The following is an 18,793-nucleotide window of genomic DNA, read 5'->3' as shown; positions in this document are numbered from 1 at the left end:
TACAGTTTCTTCTTAGACAATTTTTATAAGGCATGATGAAAAGATATGTAGTTACACTTGTGTGCATCTCCACAATATGTGCTGAAAGATGAGAAATTGTCAGATAAAATTGCTTTTCTATAATAAAAACTGTCAAAATATATACTCAAGATGGATACAATGGAAATGCTCTGATTGCTTGGAAATGTATCAAAATCACACTGAACCCAGATATTTCTTCTTCCAATGTTACCAATAAATTATAGATTTTAGCATCTGAATTAAACTGAAGTTATGTTATTCAGTGCTACAATTGAAAAAAAATAGGTCAAATGTATTGTGTGTAAGGTTCTGCTACATTCAAGTTGACAAAAGATTTGAAAACAACTCTGATTTTTTTTTGTCTTTGAAAATCCAATACTTTGGATTCCTTACCTGGAATAATCAGGAATAACACCTTGGAAGAATTCTTTGATCCATCTTTCAGCCAGCAATCAAATGATCCAAACTTTAACAGCTGAGTAGCAGCCCCACAGCAATAGAGGAATTCTTCTTGGGCTAATGGTTCTTCCTCCATACACAGCATTTTTGTACCAGAAGCTAAACAAAATAAAATTTGCAACTGTCAAAAAAAAAACATATCTTCTGCTTGGGAGGGCAGCGGGGGAGGGAGGGGTGGTGGGATAGAGTTAATTTTTGTTAAGATTAACATCAAACCACATCTAATATTCGGTACTCTACAGGTAACATAAATTATGACTGCGTGAAGCCCAACAGCTCCAGGCATACGTCCAACCATCCAATGGATGGTGCAACTTTAAATCGGACGCCAAACATAGGTTCAAAGCTTAAAACCGCCCAAATTGGACAGCTGCATGGAGATTGCTGCCACAACAAGAAGTGCAAGCCAGCTGAAGAATCATATTGAAATGATTTAAGATTTTAAAAAATGTAACAGTTTTAAAAATGTTAATAGCTGCAGTAACATTTTGTGCCTTTTTGAAAAAAAAGCGGGGGAACTTTCATCTTTCCATTCATTGGCAGTAAAGCAACGTGAACATCAATGCAAAGAAAACATTAGGGCTGCTTCCTCAAGGGATCTCTGCAATAATTCTGAGGGCTAAGTAGTACAATACTGATAGTAATTATATCATTTAAAGGTCAGGTTTGTTATTCAACTCTGGTTACTATGCATTTAAAGTTCTTTTTTAAAAAATACACAATCTTTGGACTATTTGAAAAATGTTGCCTTTACTTGTAGTCACATAATAGCAACTTAGATTTTCTTCATAGTTATGCAAATATTTTTCAATTACTGTCAGTCTTTCCAAGACTAGAGTATGGAAAAATGCTTTGGAGCCCTGAAAATGACCACTGAAGAAAAACTTGCATCTGTAATATATTGAAATACTTGAGTTGGTAACACTGTCACGTTCCACTAAATTGAAATCAAGAGTAATGCTGTAATGCCTACTATCCTTACTTCCTCTACAAGTGGTGTATACACTCTAAAAACCATTATTGCAAGAGCACCTGTTATTCTTACTTGCTCCAGAGGTGGAGCAGCAATCTGATGCAACAAACTCAGCTGAAAGACATACCAGGCTAGATTCTTCTCTGAAATTTCACCCATATTTAGGCATCCCAGATGGAAATCAGGGGGAAAATGGGGAAGGGAGGCCTACACTGAATCCCGATCCCCAAAAAATTGCTTGCACAATTTTTCTCTGACCCCTCGAGGCATATTGCAGTGGCTGTTTTTGCCCATCCTGCTACATGCAAATGGCCGCAGGAGGGCATGGCTTGGCCCAACCCAATTCCTTCTCCTATTAAGAACACCTTAGGCATTGAGGCCTAGAAGACCTGCTGAAACCTCATCCACACTTTTATCGCCTCCAGACTTGATGATTGCAATGCTCTCCAGGCCAGTCCCCTGCCCTTCAACCTCCATAAACTTGAACTCATCCAAAACTCTGCTGCCCGTATCCTAACCCGTACCAAGTGCCACTCACCCATCACCCCTGTGCTCGCTGGCCTACATCGGCTCCTGGTCCCAAATGCCTCCAATTTTAAATTCTCGTACTCATGTTCAAATCCGTACATTGCCTCACCTCTCCCTATCTCTGCAACCTCCTCCAGCCCTAAGAGAACTCTGCGTTACTCCAACTAGGGCGGCCGCTGTTGCATCCCAAAATCTCTTCACCCTACCATTGGCAACAGCGCCTTCAGCCGTCTAACCCCTCTCGAATTCCCTCCCTAAATCTCTCCATCTCTCCACCTTCTCCCATTCTTTAACACCCTCCTTAAAATGTATCTCTTTGACCAAGCTTTTAGTCCCCCTTCCTAATATATCTTTCTTTAGCTCAGTGTCAGTTTTTGTCTGACTACACATCTGTGAAATACCCTGGGACGTTTTCCTATGTTAAAGGTACTATTATAAATGGAAGTTGTTGTTTATGGGGGACCACTGGTGCTGCACTGATGAATGCCACAAGGGATCCAGAGCTAGCTGCAAGAGACTGCTGTGCCCCTTCTTCAGAGCTACAGGTTTTTTCTATGCATTAGGAACCAAATCGGGTTCCTCTGGGATGGGGAGGAAGAAAAGGATCCGAAGGTCCACCTCAGAGATGCCAAGCCGAACAAGCAATGTGGGCGGCTTCTGGAACCTATTTGCTTGAACACGCGCTTCTACGTCTGCACGTTCTCATAGGGTTACCTCACTGTGACCCTTCAGCAATACAACAACAAAACAACTTGCATTTATATAGCGTCTTTAAAGTAGTAAAATGTCCCAAGGCGCTTCACAGGAGCGATTATCAAACAAAATTTGACAACGAGCTACATAAGGAGATATTAGGATGGGGCTTGGTCAAAGAGGTAGGTTTTAAGGAGCATCTTAAAGGAGGAGGAGAGAGGCAGAGAGGTAAGGGAGGAAATTTGAGAAGGCCACACTTCACTCATGAAACAATAACTGGATTCTGCAAGCTATAGGCACAGCTCTTAAGGGACGCCTTCATCTGACTAAGATCCGAGCCCAACATCCAAACAGTGTTCTCATCACAGTCCTTATCTGGGAACAAGCTCAAATCATTCACTTGCTGACATGTAGCTCTTTTCCAAACTGCCAGGGCTCCCATTTAAAAATCATTTTGCTATTCCTTTGCACAGGCATTCCCCACGTTGCTTCAGATCATTCCATATATAACCTGTTAGTGACAAAAGTCCATTCAGTGAAAACAAATCTGACAAGCATGACCACGATGCCTTCCTTTAGTGGCTACTATTATGTACCCTTTCAATCCTAGCCTCCTATTTCTTCGACTATAGTGGCTGGCCGATGATTTGCAGCAGAATCTTTGGGGGAATGAGGTGGTACTTCGTGACTTTGGTTATGGGTAATTTCTCCTTTAACATAGAAACATAGAAAATAGGAGCAAGAGTAGGCCATTCGGCACTTCGGGCCTGCTCCGCCATTCAAAAAGATCATGGCTGGTCATTTTGTCTAACTCAGTACCCTGTTCCCGCTTTTTCCCCATACCCCTTGATCCCTTTAGCATTAAGAAATATATCTATCTCCTTCTTGAATACATCGAATGACTTGGCCTCCACTGCCTTCTGTGGTAGAGAATTCCACAGGTTCACCACCCTCTGAGCGAAGAAATTTCTCCTCATCTCAGTCCTAAATGGCATACCCTGTACGCTGAGACTGTGACCCCTGGTTCTGCACTCACCAACCATTGGGAACATCCTTCCTGCATCTAGTCTGTCTAGTCCTGTTAGAATTTTATATGTTTCGATGAGATCACCTCTCATTCTTCTAAACTCTAGTGAATATAGGCCTAGTCAACGCAATCTCTCCTCATACGTCAGTCCTGCCATCCCAGGAATCAGTCTGGTAAACCTTTGTTGCACTCCCTCCACGGCAAGGACATCCTTCCTCAGAAAAGGAGACCAAAACTGCACACAATACTCCAGATGTGGTCTCACCAAGGCCCTGTATAACTACAGTAAGACATCCTTGCTCCTGTACTCAAATCCTCTTGCAATGAAGGCCAACATACCATTTGCCTTCCTAACTGCTTTCAGCGACTGGTGTACTAGGACACCCAGGTCTCGTTGCACCTCCCCTTTTCCCAACCTATCACCATTCAGATAATAATCTGCCTTTCTGTTTTTACAACCAAAGTGTATAATCTCACATTTATCCACGTTATTCTGCTGCGGCGACAATAGATTGTTTTCCCTGTTCAGCAGCAACCACTCTTACTGAGTCCAATTAGATGCAGTTCAGGGCTCCAGCTGCTCTGCTTCCAAAATGCATGAACATTTTCCCCACATTTCTATTTCTGACCCTGAGGGAGTGTGATGCCCATCAGTGAAAATAAGTGTTGAAGCAAGTAACTTTTGATGTGTGCTCCTGTGCATTTGGGACTGGATTAAAACTCCCTGTGCTCATTTTGCTTAGTACAGTGCTCAAAACAAGGCTTTGGACCCACTAATTTGGAACGGATGAACCCCTGATCACAGTGGCGATAAGAAAAACAATTAAGTACAGCAAACTCTCACCAGCCTGAAATTTGTACGCCAGCTGAAAAAAAATGGTAATGCAGGTCACATTATAGCAGGTTTACAGTACATATAGCTCAGCATTTCAGTTGAGAAGAAGGGACAATCATGTCAAAACATTTCTGCTTATTTTGAATTTTACAGTAAGTTAGGAAAATCTTTCCAGACTGCATTCTCCCAATGTGAACATGCAAGGATCAGATCAACGATCAGATCAAAGCTCTGCAGTCCTGCCACATCCAGTCGTGAATGGTGGTGGACAATTAAACAATTAAACAACTAACGGGAGGAGGAGGCTCTGCAAACATCCCCAAGCTCAATGATGGCGGAGTCCAGCACGTGAGTGCAAAAGACAAGGCTGAAGCGTTTGCAACCATCTTCAGCCAGAAGTGCTGAGTGGATGATCCATCTCAGCCTCCTCCCGACATCCCCACCATCACGGAAGCCAGTCTTCGGCCAATTCGATTCACTCCACGTGATATCAAGAAACGGCTGAGTGCACTGGATACAGCAAAGGCTATGGGCCCCGACAACATCCCAGCTGCAGTGCTGAAGTCTTGTGCTCCAGAACTAGCTGTGCCTCGAGCCAAGCTGTTCCAGTACAGCTACAACACTGGCATCTACCCGACAATGTGGAAAATTGCCCAGGTATGTCCTGTCCACAAAATGCAGGACAAATCCAATCCGGCCAATTACCGCCCCATCAGTCTACTCTCAATCATCAGCAAAGTGATGGAAGGTGTCGTCGACAGTGCTATCAAGCGGCACTTACTCACCAATAACCTGCTCACCGATGCTCAGTTAGGGTTCCGCCAGGACCACTCGGCTCCAGACCTCATTACAGCCTTGGTCCAAACATGGACAAAAGAGCTGAATTCCAGAGGTGAGGTGAGAGTGACTGCCCTTGACATCAAGGCAGCATTTGACCGAGTGTGGCACCAAGGAGCCCTCGTAAAATTGAAGTCAATGGGAATCAGGGGGAAAACTCTCCAGTGGCTGGAGTCATACCTAGCACAAAGGAAGATGGTAGTGGTTGTTGGAGGCCAATCATCTCAGCCCCAGGACATTGCTGCAGGAATTCCTCAGGGCAGTGTCCTCGGCCCAACCATCTTCAGCTGCTTCATCAATGACCTTCCCTCCATCATAAGGTCAGAAATGGGGATGTTCGCTGATGACTGCACAGTGTTCAGTTCCATTCGCAACCCCTCAGATGATGAAGCAGTCCGAGCCCGCGTGCAGCAAGACCTGGACAACATCCAGGCTTGGGCTCATAAGTGGCAAGTAACATTCATGCAAGACAAGTGCCAGGCAATGACCATCTCCAGCAAGAGAGAGTCAAACCACCTCCCCTTGACATTCAATGGCATTACCATCGCCGAATCCCCCACCATCAACATCCTGGGGGTCACCATTGACCAGAAACTTAACTGGACCAGCCATATAAATACTGTGGTTACGAGAGCAGGTCAGAGGCTGGGTATTCTGCGGCGAGTGACTCACCTCCTGACTCCCCAAAGCCTTTCCACCATCTGCAAGGCACAAGTCAGGAGTGTGATGGAATACTCTCCACTTGCTTGGATGAGTGCAGCTCCAACTACACTCAAGAAGCTCGACACCATCCAAGATAAAGCAGCCCGCTTGATTGGCACCCCATCCACCACCCTAAACATTCACTCCCTTCACCACCGGCGCACTGTGGCTGCAGTGTGCACCATCCACAGGATGCACTGCAGCAATTCGCCATGGCTTCTTCGACAGCACCTCCCAAACCCGCGACCTCTACCACCTAGAAGGACAAGAGCAGCAGGCACATGGGAACAACACCACCTGCACGTTCCCCTCCAAGTCACACACCATCCCGACTTGGAAATATATCACCGTTCCTTCATTGTCGCTGGGTCAAAATCCTGGAACTCCCTTCCTAACAGCACTGTGGGAGAACTGTCACCACACGGACTGCAGCGGTTCAAGAAGGCGGCTCACCATCACCTTCTCGTGGGTAATTAGGGATAGGCAATAAATGCTGGCCTCGCCAGCGACGCCCACATCCCGTGAACGAATAAAAAAAAAGTTTCCAGTAATTTTGCTCTTGCGAACAATTACAAACAGAAACTGTAATTTATTGACTCAATGGGTGAATGTACTGCATGATCCTGGAACTGCTTGGCCACTTCGACAAGGGACCAAATGGCTAATGCTATCCATGGAACCATACCTGGATGTAAACCACTGCCTTCAGGTAAGGAGGAGGAAAAATAGGGGAGAACATGGGGGAAGTAGGGGAACTGTAACTGTTATCTTGCAGTCCTGACTTGAAAGGCAAATCAAAAACAAATCAATTTGTATTTGAAAGAATATTTCCAACCCCATTCCTCAGCCTAGGTGGTGCAAAAATGGAGCTGTCCAATAGGATTACTATTTATTGGTTAAAAAACAAATCTACAATTCTTATCCTACCCCCTGATAAAATCAACTAAAGATAACTTTTTCATGAAAATAAAATGCTTTCAAAGAGAATGAGACATCTGGTTTCAAGAAATATACAGCAAAGCAAATCCAACAGTAGTACCTCTTTTTAAAATTCATTCAGTGATAGATAACTAGTTTGAAATATCTCAAAACTTATGGCATGGCATGACTAACCAGCAAATCCTTGTATTAGCACCATTCAATAGTTGATTCATTATTTTATATAATAAGATACGCATATGCTACATGTACGATAGCCATCACTTAGTTTCAGTTGTATTTACGACATATAAATACAGAAGAAATGCTGTGCCATTAATCAACAATTTATTCTTACTGCAGCCTTATTAATTATTCAAGAAACAGTAGGCCTTCTTAGCTACAGTATCCAATGTGTTTTAATATTTAATTGCTCAGGAGAGCACTCTGATCCCAAAAAATCTTTGTATTTGGAGAAAATCCAGTCATTGAATACCTTAATCAAATGAAAGCCCTTACACTGTTGTTCTGCTAAATGTCTAAACATACGCAAAAAAAAAATCAATTCCAAACAGAGGGGCAGATGATAATACCTGCCAGGAATGTGAAATGATCTCTTCAAGTTCAGCCAACTGCTGCACAGTGCAAGTTTCAAAAGAAAATTTTTGATGCTTAAGTACTGGGAGCATCAGGGTTTCCACTTTGCAGCGACACAAAAGTGACAGAATACTTCCGCAGTCAGGCCTGATATGTCTCCAATTTCCATAATGTGCTGGGAGGGGTGGGTCAGCTGGACAACCTGGCACTTTACAAAGTGAAGCAACATTTTTAAATAATGGTGAGAGAGTGGGCGCACCTGCCGACGCTCTCAAACCATTTCAAATTTACTGGCTGGGAACAGAGCTCTGCTTGAGTGTAACCATTCGCGTTCTCTTAATGTTGGCGGAAATCGGGATTCATAGCCACACAGCAACCCACAATATGACTCTGGTGCTTTGGCTATGAACCTCTAACTTCATCTACTGATCTAAGTATAATCCCAACCTAAAATGATCAATGGCAGCCAGGTATTCTTTTTGAAAGACAGTGACAGTGGCTCAGAGGAGGATGGTTCTGAGCAACGCTGTCTCTGGGAGAAGCAAGGGACTATCTTGGGGGAGGTTGAGAGTCACGTAGACTACAAGAACAGGAGACTGGTAGAAGTAGGAGATTCTATAGTGAAGGATTTTGCTGTCACGACCAGAAGTCCCAAATGGTATGTTGCCTCCTTGGTGCCAAGGTGAAGAACATCACAAAACAGCTGATAAACCTCCAGGAAGGGAAAGAGAGCAGACAAAAGTTTTGGTCCATGATGGCATCAATGACAGACAGAAGTACATATGAGGTCTTGCAGAGGGAGTTCAACGAGTTAGACACTAGATTGAAATAAAAGACCTCAAGGGTAGTAATCTCTGGAACACTTCCTGTACAGCATGCTGGACAGGTTAAGAAAAGGAAAAATAGGAAGGTCAACATATGGCTGCAGGGCTGGTACAGGAAGGAAGGGCTGATGACTTTGGTGGGTCATTGGATCAAGTTCTGGAACAAGGGAAGGCTATACCGAAGGGACTGCCTTCACCTGAACTGAAACACCACCACTGTCCTTGCGTAGATGATAAATGGAGCAATGGGGAAAGATTTAAACTATTAGAGCAGGTGGAAGGGAAAGTTTGAGTTTGAGACTAGAGAAAGAGCAAGATTACTGTTGGAACAGAAGCAGAAGGTTTAGCTGAAATAAAGAGAAAATGTTATCAGAGGAGAAAGGGAACAAAAGAGACTTTGAGGTAACGAGAGGTAAAAACATTGTTGTAGAAGGGGTAAGGGATAGAAAAAAAATTAAATGAGAAAAGCTAGAAAAAGAGTAAGAACATTCCAAATAAAACCTAGCTTCAGGATTGAGTGCACAAAGTATTCAAAACAAAATTGGAGAGTTGGAAGCATTAATAACTACAGAGAGATAGGATAAAATAGCAATGATAGAGACATGGTTAAGACTTGGACAGGAAACTTAATGGGCCAGAATTTACTACTGCTGGCGAGCGAACGGCACCTGCCATTTGTTAGACTTGCCCTTGCCCATATGCTTTCCTTGAGCTTTTGCGCTGTAAGTCGCTTGAAGTTAAAGATCCAAAGAGCATGGCACCCTCTACAGGGCATCTGGGATCTGTGTGAACAGGGCAAGCAACTGCGTATCTCCTTGACCAATCAGATTGAAGAATTGTTAATGAACAGCGCGGTGTCTGAAATGTAAGTTAGAATAGTGAATTCAATGTCAAATCCGGTATAGAAAGCAAAATAGAGGGAAAGAAAGATTAGATTGAGAGAGAGATAAAAGAGACAGAAAGAAAAAGTTAAAAAAAATCTTATTTAAATTTTTAAAATCTCCAACAATTAAAAGTTGAAGGAATGCGACTCCACACTTGTAAAAGTTAATTTTCAGTGCCAGAGAAGTTGTTTGGCAGTAATTAAGACTTATAATGCCGTTAAAAAGGATACTTAAACTGAAAATGACAAGCCCTAAATTTCTGTGGCGAGTTTAGTTCGTACCTACCATGCAAGTACAGGAACTTCACACTGTTCAATGTATTTGAATGGTGAGTCAGACAGCGAGATGCTGTTTTCGCAAAGCTAATGGTTGAACAGTGCCTCTCGGACAGCAACTTCCTAATTTTCGTGTTTAACTGCCCATCTGCCCTCGCCTGAAGTTGCTGTCCGATTTGCGCTTAAGTAACGGTGAACAGAGCCTCACCATTATTTTGACTGTAAATTCTGGCCCATAATTCCTGGTTTTCAGCAGAGATAGGGAGGGGGAAAAGAAGAGAGCACTGGAATGTTAAGATGTCCCAGCTGGTTTTGTTAAGGTGTAATCCATATAGATAGAATTAAGAAATAGGAAGGGAAATTTTACAATTCTCAGTGCGCATTACAGGCCATAAAACGGCAGAAATGAAGTAAAGAGGGAAGATCTGAAAACAGTTCAGAGAGATATGTAAGAAAACAGGGCAAAAATATTGGGTGATTTTAACTATCCTAAGATAGACTGGAATAAAGGTAAGTAAAAAGCAAAATACAGCAGATGCTAGAAATCTGAAACAAAAACAGAAAATGCTGCAAACACACAGGTCAATCACCAATTGTGGAAAGAACAGACAATGTTTTGGGTGCGAACCTTTCTTCAGAATTAAAACAGAAGAGGCCAGCAGGCATATTAATACAATCATAAAAAGGGAAGGGGGAAGATATATATATGTATCAGGAATAATGAAACAAGTTATCTCAGTCAAGTAATGGACAGAAGCATTAAGACAATAAAGAATCAAAGGGTGCGTAAATACTTAAATAAGTGAAAGACCTGGGGAAATGTGAGAAAATGGGAGAGATGCAAAATATGGAAAACCTGGGGTCAGGAATGAAATTAAAGCAGGTTTGAAAGTGCGGATATAACTAAAATCTGAAGTTACTGAAGTCAATATAAAGATCAGAGGGTTGCAGACTGTCTAGGAGAAAGAGGAGGCATTCTTCTTAAAGCTTTCATTGAGCTTTATTGGAACGGTTTACGAGGCCAATGATAGAGAGGGAGGTAAAGAGGCAAGCCACAAATACCTTGAGGTCACATGTGCAGACAGGACAGAGGTGTTCAGCAAAGCGATCATCTAATCTGTTCTTGGGTTCTCCAATGTACAGGAGACCGTACCATGAGCAACGAATACAGTACAGTAAATTAGAGAAAGTACACCTAAATTGCTGACACACATGGAAGGACTGTTTGGGGCCCTGGACAGTGGTACTGGAGGAAGTGAATAGGCATGTGTTGCATCTCCTAAATTTACACAGGAAGGTGTGAGGAAGGGCAGCTAGAAGTAGAGGTGGTTGAAAAGCTGAAACCAGAGTGGGTCAGAGGGAACAATACCTCAGGAAAGTGAAGAGGGGAGTGGATGGGAAGATGTGGGATCATGTTATAAGTGGTGGAAATGATAGATGGTAATCTGGTGAATCTAGAGGCTGGGGAGGTGGAAAATGAAGATTGGGAGATCTCTGTCACAGTTGAGAGAGGGATTCAGAGAAGAAGAACGTGAAATGGGACTAAGCCGGTCAAGAACCTTGTTGACCACAGCAGAGGGCAATCCGCAGCTGCGGAAAAAGAGGGCATTTCAGAATTCCTGGTGTGGAAGGTATCAGCGGAACATTATTTCAGTGAGCGAGTGGTAAATCTATGGAACAGATGCCCTAGGGAAACGACGGAAGCAGATGGTGTTGATTCATTCAAATGCAAATTAGATTTCTTTCAGAAAATAATATTTTGAGATACAGCACGAGTAATTTGTTGACATAACATCTGTAGTATGCTTGGGAGAAACAGATGCCTTTGGAAGTATGGTTCCCAAAGTTCCACCACTGGGAGTTTTCTTCACCTCATGTCTAGGTTGGTTATAGAATAATTGATAAGAGATTGATTGCCATGGTTGGTCAACAACTTTATTTTTGTTGTATCATGGCCTTCTGATTCAGAAGCAAGAGTGCCACCATTGAGCCAAGCTGATACTTCAGTCATCCTTTATTATAGACTTTGAATTACACTCAAATGGCTACTATAGTGAGCTCTCTACCAGTCCTCCCCCGATGGCATCATCACCAATCCCAGTCATATTGGTGTTGGCCCATATAGCTGGTGAATCTGCACAGGTCGGCAGCTCTGTAGACTGACACCAGCACATAATGATTCTCGCTGTCTGCTGTACTGTGCTTTTCCAGTAGCAGTTCTTTTGAATCCGAATGGAAATTTCACTTCCTCTCCCTTTTGAAAAGTATAAATGGAGGCATTCATCTAATTCTACTTAAGTTCATCATTCTCTGATGGGTCCAGATGAGATTTCTGTAAGAAGTCAATATTGGTACACTCTCTGCAGAGGAAGGCCAAGCCCCTCCATCACTTAATAGGGAACAAAGCACATCAACACTGTGTGACAGTATCTTGCTCAACATCATGACAAATACCATCAAGTGGCTAATGTAGTGAAAGGTCCAAAGGGCAGCCCTGAACAATCAAGTATCACAATATACTTGGATCAAGCAACAAAAAAGTGGTTATCCCCATATATACAATTCAGCAGAAAACGAACAGAAAAATAACAATGCAGCTGTCAAAATAATATGGTTACTAGTTAGGAACAACTGAGAAAGCAGTCAATGATTTTTTTAAAAAAACACTAGCAATAACAAACTATGTACATGTACACTCCTTCCCCCAAACATAGGCCTGTCAAATCTCACTTATTTGGAGTGCAATTCGCTCATTGTGATTTAAAACTCTGGCCTATCTTGATGATTCTCACTCTTACGAAATAAACAAAGACCCACAAGTTTAAGTGGATTTGTAATTGGTCTCATTGTTTTTGACCATAAATCTAATCCCTCACATTTACCTGATGTTGACAAGAGATATTTTTTCTAAGATCTGTTTTAAACTTACTTTTCACCAATTTAAATTGACAGCCTCTTGTTCTACTGTCCTGACTGTGAAAATATTATTCTGGTTTCAGCTTTTCTATACCACTAACATTTTATATGAGATGACCCCTTTAACTGTACACAATATACCAAGTGAAGTCTGACTAGTGCATTATAAAGCCACAGCAGAGCCTTATGAGCCTGGAAATCACAGTTGGAGATACTAGCATACAAAAAGCACTTATTACATTCATATGACATTTCTTTGTCTGCTACTTTAGCAGAAACATTAACCCACTTAAAATAAACAAGTTAACATCTGTGTTAACATGGCGGATGGAGGAATGGCAAAAAACATGTTAAGCGTTAGTCTGCTAATGTTGGCAACAGTAATTTCTGTTACAGGTTTTCTACATTGTCTTGATATTGAAAGTATCAAACCCAAGTAGTATGAGGCACCAAAGGTTCTCACACCTCTCTGCTCCAGAGTTTGGCTTCTTTATGCCTTCTCTCCCTTTCACTAGTTACTGCAAGAATGAAACAGGAAAACTATTAACTTATACTGGCATTTTTGTGTTACTGCAAAACATTCCGTTTGATGAGCACAGTATTACAACTGAGAAAGATACATTCATAAATAGAAATAATAGCATGCACATGTACTCAAGCAGCCATCTTGGAATTTGCTGATCCAACGGGTTGGGTAATTCAACAAATTTTAGCTGGATTAAAGAGAGTGGATTCCACACAAAATTTTTGGGGCTCACTTTACAAGTCACTGAATTCATACTTTTAGGTTTACATGTATTAACTGGTTGTATATCACTGGGATCAATGGTGTTGAAACTCAAGAGAAGTCAGCAAAAATCACATTCAGTGCTTTATTTTTGATGGGGTAAGATGTTTGAATGCAATATTGACCTAGAAAGGGGGTTTCAATAAATAAGCTGTAACCTATTGCACCAGAGATCCACCACACACCCTCATTACATTAATAGTTTAATAGTAGGGAGATCCTCTAGGTACATTGTATAGTCCCGATATCTGGGGATATTAAAGACAAGAGCTGAGAGTGGCTTGAGTAGCACTACAACATACTCGAGCATTATTTTCACATCGTAGTGGTCCTATGGGGAACATACATGACCATAATAATGATTTGTCAGCAAAACCGAACTAGAACTGTCTGGAAATTGTGTACAGAAATACAGACATCAAGTCCAGTATTTAATTGACTTAGTGAACTCAATAGCAGATTGCAGCAGAGACATAATCATGCCACATTAGTGAAAATGTCCTGCATGATGATCTCCAAATAGTGGCCGGATGGTTCCCTGAAGTGGATCTCTACTGCATGCAACAATCCACAACTGAGCTACTATTATTCCTTAACTGGTCCTTTATGTCTCCCCCGCTTTTCACTTGTTACCACAGAAAGTAAAGAAAATACAGAGAAAAAGAGCCTCATAATATCGACTGCAGTTTTTATAGTTTTTGGCTCTTTTGAATGAGTGCCTTCTCCAATTTACAGGCATAAGGGATACTTTCCTTTATTAGCTGAGGCATAGAATATCAGAGAAGGGAGATTACGCGAGAACTGTATAAAACATTGGTTAGGCCACAGCTTGAATACTGCGTACAGTTCTGGTCACCACATTACAGGAAGGATGTAATTGCACTTGAGAGGGTACAGAGGAGATTTATGAGGATGTTGCCAAGGCTGGAGAATTTTAGCTATGGGGAAAGATTGGATAAGCTGGGGTTGTTTTCTTTGGAACAGAGGAGGCTGAGGGGTGATTTAATTGAGGTGTACAAAATTATGAGGGGCCTAGATAAAGTGGATAGGAAGGACCTATTTCCCTTAGCAGAGAGGTCAATAACCAGAGGGCATAGATTTAAAGTGATTGGTAGAAGGATTAGAGGAGAGCTGAGGGAAAAAAAATTCACCCAGAGGGTGGTAGGGGTCTGGAACTCGGTGCCTGAAAGGGTGGTAGAGGCTGTAACCCTCATCACATTTAAAAAGTACTTAGACATGCACTAACCTACAAGGTGACATAACCTACAAAGCTACGGACCAACTGCTGGAAAGTGGGCTGGGTGGTTTATTTTTGGCTGGCGTGGACACGATGGGCCAAATGGCCTCCTTCTGTGCTGTAAATTTTCTATGATTCTATGATTTAAAGGACCTTTAGTCTCAGACAGGACAAAGAACATAAGAAATAGGAGCAGGAGTAGGCCATCCGGCCCCTCAAGCCCACACCGCTATTCATCAAAATCGTGGCTGATCTTCTACCTCAAAGACATTTTCCTGCTCTATCTCCACATCCCTTGATGCTTTTAATATCTAGAAATCTATCGATCTCTGTTTTGAATGTACTCAATGACTGAGCCTCCACAGCCCTCTTGGTAGAGAATTCCAAAGATTCACCACCCTCTGAGTGAAGAAATTTCTCCTCATCTCAGTCCTAAATGGCCAAACCCCTTATTCTGAGACTGTGACCCCTGGTTCTAGACTCCCCAGCCAGGGGAAATATCCTCCCTGCATCTACCCTGTCGAGCCCTGTAAGAATTTTGTATGTTTCATATCGAGTCACAGTGCGGTCAGGATAAACGCCTCATTATTGAAAACAACAGTCATAAAGGCTCAAAGCATTCAGTACTAGGTTTTCATATCTCATGGTCGCTAGAAAGCTTTGTGTACAAATGATCTATTTCCTACATTACAACAGTGACTACACTTCAAAAGTACTTCATTGGTTGTAAAGCGCTTTGGGATCTCCTGAAAGGCGCTATATAAATGCAAGTCTGCCTTTCTTTATAATGGGAAGTGGGAAAGATCTGTCATAAGGTGCAAAGAAAAAGATACATATTCGATTTCCTATGACATTCTTCCATCCACTACTTTACCTCAAATACATATAAAATTTGCTGCAGGGACAAAGCCTGACAAAATGAATTCTTTGGTGCTATACAGCACAAAAAGCTTGAAAAAGAGAGCCTAGAATCCTATTTTTAAGAAATCTAAAGGCCTACACCAGTATATCATATTAAAAGAATCACAAAGTTTGCAGATGATAAAAAAAATAGGAAGCAGTGAAAAAAAAATTTGCAATCATGCAACTGGATTGGGAAGGAATTTAATCTTTTAGGTGGTTGGGCCAATAGATAGCAGGTTTGCAATTTGCAAGCAAAGGACAAAGAAAATCGTCTTATTGCAATTTTTGAGCGATATTTTTTCTTTATCCTCAGAGACCGGCACTGTATTTTCTGTTTCTTTGAATGTAATTTATGGCATCATTATAAGTCACATTAAAATTTCAAAAGCTTCCACGACTGAATATAAGAAATAGGAGCAGGAGTAGGTCATACGGCCCTTCAAGCCTGCTCCTCCATTCAATAAGATCATGGCTGATCTTTGACCTCAACTCCACTTTTCTGCCCGATCCTCACATCACTTCATTCCCTTACAGTCCAAAAATCTATCCATCTCAGCCTTGAATATACTCAACGACTGAGCATCCACAGACCTCTGAGGTAGAGAATTCCAAAGATTCACAACCATCTGAGTGAAGAAATTTCTCCTCATCTCAGTCCTAAATGGCCGACCCCTTATCCTGAGACTATGCCCCTGAGTTCTAGACTCTCCAGCCAGGGGAATGAACCTCTCAGCAGCTACCCTATCAAGTCCTCTCAGAATCTTACATGTTTCAATGAGATCACCTTTCATTTCTCTAAACTCCAGTGAGTATAGGCCCGTTCTACTCAATATCTCCTCATAGGACAAACCTCTCATCCCAGGAATCAATCCAGTGAACCTTCATTGTACCGCAAGTTTCTTAGGTATGGAGACCAAAACTAGACACAGTACTCCAGATGTGGTCTCACCAACACCCTATAAAATTGTAGCAAGACTTCCTTACTCTTGTACTCCAACCCTCTTGCAATAAAGGCCGACATACCATTTGCCTTCCTAATTACTTGCTGTCTCTGCATGTTAACTTTCTGTGTTTCGTGTACAAGGACACCTAAATCCCTCTGAACATTTAATAGTTTCTCACTATTTAAAAATATTCCGTTTTTCTATTCTTCCTACCAGTGAATAACCTCACATTTTCCAACATTATACTCTTTCTGCCACTTTCTTGCCTACTCACTTAACCTGTCTATATTCCTTTGCAGACTCTTTATGTCCTCCTCACAGCTTACTTTCCCACCTAGCTTTGTATCGTCAGCAAACTTGGATACATTACACTCAGTCCCTTCATCTAAGTCATTAATACAGGTAGTAAATAGCTGAGGCCCCAGCACTGATCCTTGCGGCACCTCACCAGTAACAGCATGCCAACCTGAAAAAGACCCGTTTATTCCTAATCTCTGTGTGCTGTCTGTTAACCAATCCTCTATCCATGCTAATATATTACTCCCATGAGCCTTTATCTTGTGCAACAACCTTTTATGTGGCACCTTATCGAATTCCTTTTGAAAATCCAAATAGACAACATCCACTGGTTCCCCTTTATCTACCCTGCTAGTTACATCCTCAAAAAACTCTAATATATTTGTCAAATGCGATTTCCCTTTCATAAAACCATGTTGAATCTGCCTAATCAAATTATGATTTTCTAAGTGCCCTGTTACCACTTCCTTAATAATGGATTCCAGCATTTTCCCGCCAAATGATGTCAGGTTAACTGGCCTGTAGTTCCCTGTTTTCTCTTTCCCTCCTTTCTTGAATAATGGAGTTACATTTGCTCCCTTCCAATCCACTGGGACTGTTCTAGAATCTAGGGAATTTTGGAAGATCACAACCAATGCATCTACAATCTCTGCAGCCACCTCTTTTAGAACCCTGGGATGTAGGCCATCAGGTCAGGGGTTTGTCAGCTTTTAGCCCCATTAATTTCTCCAGTACTTTTTCTTTACTAATATTAATTACTTTGAGTTCCTCACTCTCATTAGACCCTTGGTTCCCCACTATTTCCGGTATGTTTTTTGTGTCTTCTATTGTGAAGACAGATACAAAATATTTGTTTAACGTCTCTGCCATTTCCTTATTCCCCATTATAATTTGTCCTGTCTCAGCCCCTATTTACTTTCGCTACCCTCTTCCTTTTTACACACTTGTAGAAGCTCTTACAATCTGTTTTTATATTTCTTGTTAGTTTACTCTCGTGTTCCATTTTCTCCCTCTTTGTCAATTTTTTGGTCATCCTTTGCTGGTTTCTAAAACTCTCCCAATCCTCAGGCTTACTACATTAGCAACATTATAAGCCTCTTCTTTTAATCTGACACGATCCTTAACTTCTTTAGTTAGCCGCCGGTGGATCACTTTTCCTGTGAAGTTTTTATTTCTCAATGGAATGTATATTCGTCGAGAATTATGAAATATTTCTTTAAATGATTGCCATTGCTTATCTACTGTTAGACCTTTTAATCTAATTTCCCAATCTATCTTAGCCAACTCGCCCCTCATACCTATGTAATGGGCTTTATTTAAGTTTAAGACTCCAGTTTCGGACTTAAGCGTGTCACTCTCGAACTCAATGTGAAATTCTATCAAATTATGATCGCTCTTCCCCAGAGGATCCCTTACTATCCAATTACTAATTAAGTCTGTCTCATTACACAAAACTAGATCTAAAATAGCCTGTTCCCTGGTTGGTTCCATGACGTATTGTTCTAGGAAACTGTCTCAAGTGCATTTCACGAACTTGTCGTCCAAACTACTTTTGCCAATTTGATTTGTTCAGTCTCTATGAAGTTTAAAGTCCCCCACAATTAATGCATTACCTTTGTTACAAGCGCCTATTATTTTTTGATTAATACTCTGATCAACAGTATTGCTACTGTTAGGGGGCCTATAAACTACTCCCGCCAGTGTTTTTTGCCCCTTATTTCTTATCTCCACCATACTGATTCTACTTCCAGATCTTCCAAGCCAAGATGCTTTCTCACGACTGTCCTTATGTCATCCTTTATTATCAGGACACCGCCTTTTCCATTTTGTCTGTCTTTTCTAAATGTCAATACCCTGGAATATTTAGTTCCCAACTTTGGTCACCATGCATCTACGTCCCGGTAATGGCTATTAGATCAAACCCATTTATCTCTATTTGTGCCATTAATTTGTCTATCTTGTTATGAATGCTTCGTGCATTCAGATAAATTGCCTTTAATTTTAACTTTTTACATTTTTCCCTGATTTGACCTTATTCACTGATAAACTATTACCGTTAAACTCTCTGTCCCTTCCTGTCACACTCTGCTTATCTTTACCCAAATCACTACACTGCTCTATGATCTTGACTTTTCT

The 18,793-nt window shown here is 41.5% G+C and overlaps 1 protein-coding gene across 3 annotated transcripts in view; it reads right to left on the bottom strand.

Annotated features, from left to right (window-relative positions):
* Positions 1–18,793, bottom strand: part of ldah (lipid droplet associated hydrolase) — a 306,360-nt gene that overhangs the window by 269,315 nt on the left and 18,252 nt on the right. For all 3 annotated transcript variants that reach the window (XR_010962896.1, XM_067984345.1, XM_067984344.1), the window contains exon 2: positions 415–579. Coding sequence is in view for 2 of the 3 variants with exons in the window: in XM_067984345.1 (XP_067840446.1) it covers positions 415–565 (151 nt within the window). In the remaining variant the exon portion in view is untranslated. The remainder of the gene's footprint in view (positions 1–414; positions 580–18,793) is intronic.

The sequence above is a fragment of the Heptranchias perlo genome, chromosome 5, assembly GCF_035084215.1.
Source record: "Heptranchias perlo isolate sHepPer1 chromosome 5, sHepPer1.hap1, whole genome shotgun sequence".
NCBI classification, from domain to species: Eukaryota; Metazoa; Chordata; class Chondrichthyes; order Hexanchiformes; family Hexanchidae; genus Heptranchias; species Heptranchias perlo.
This window is presented reverse-complemented; position numbering and strand designations above follow the sequence as displayed.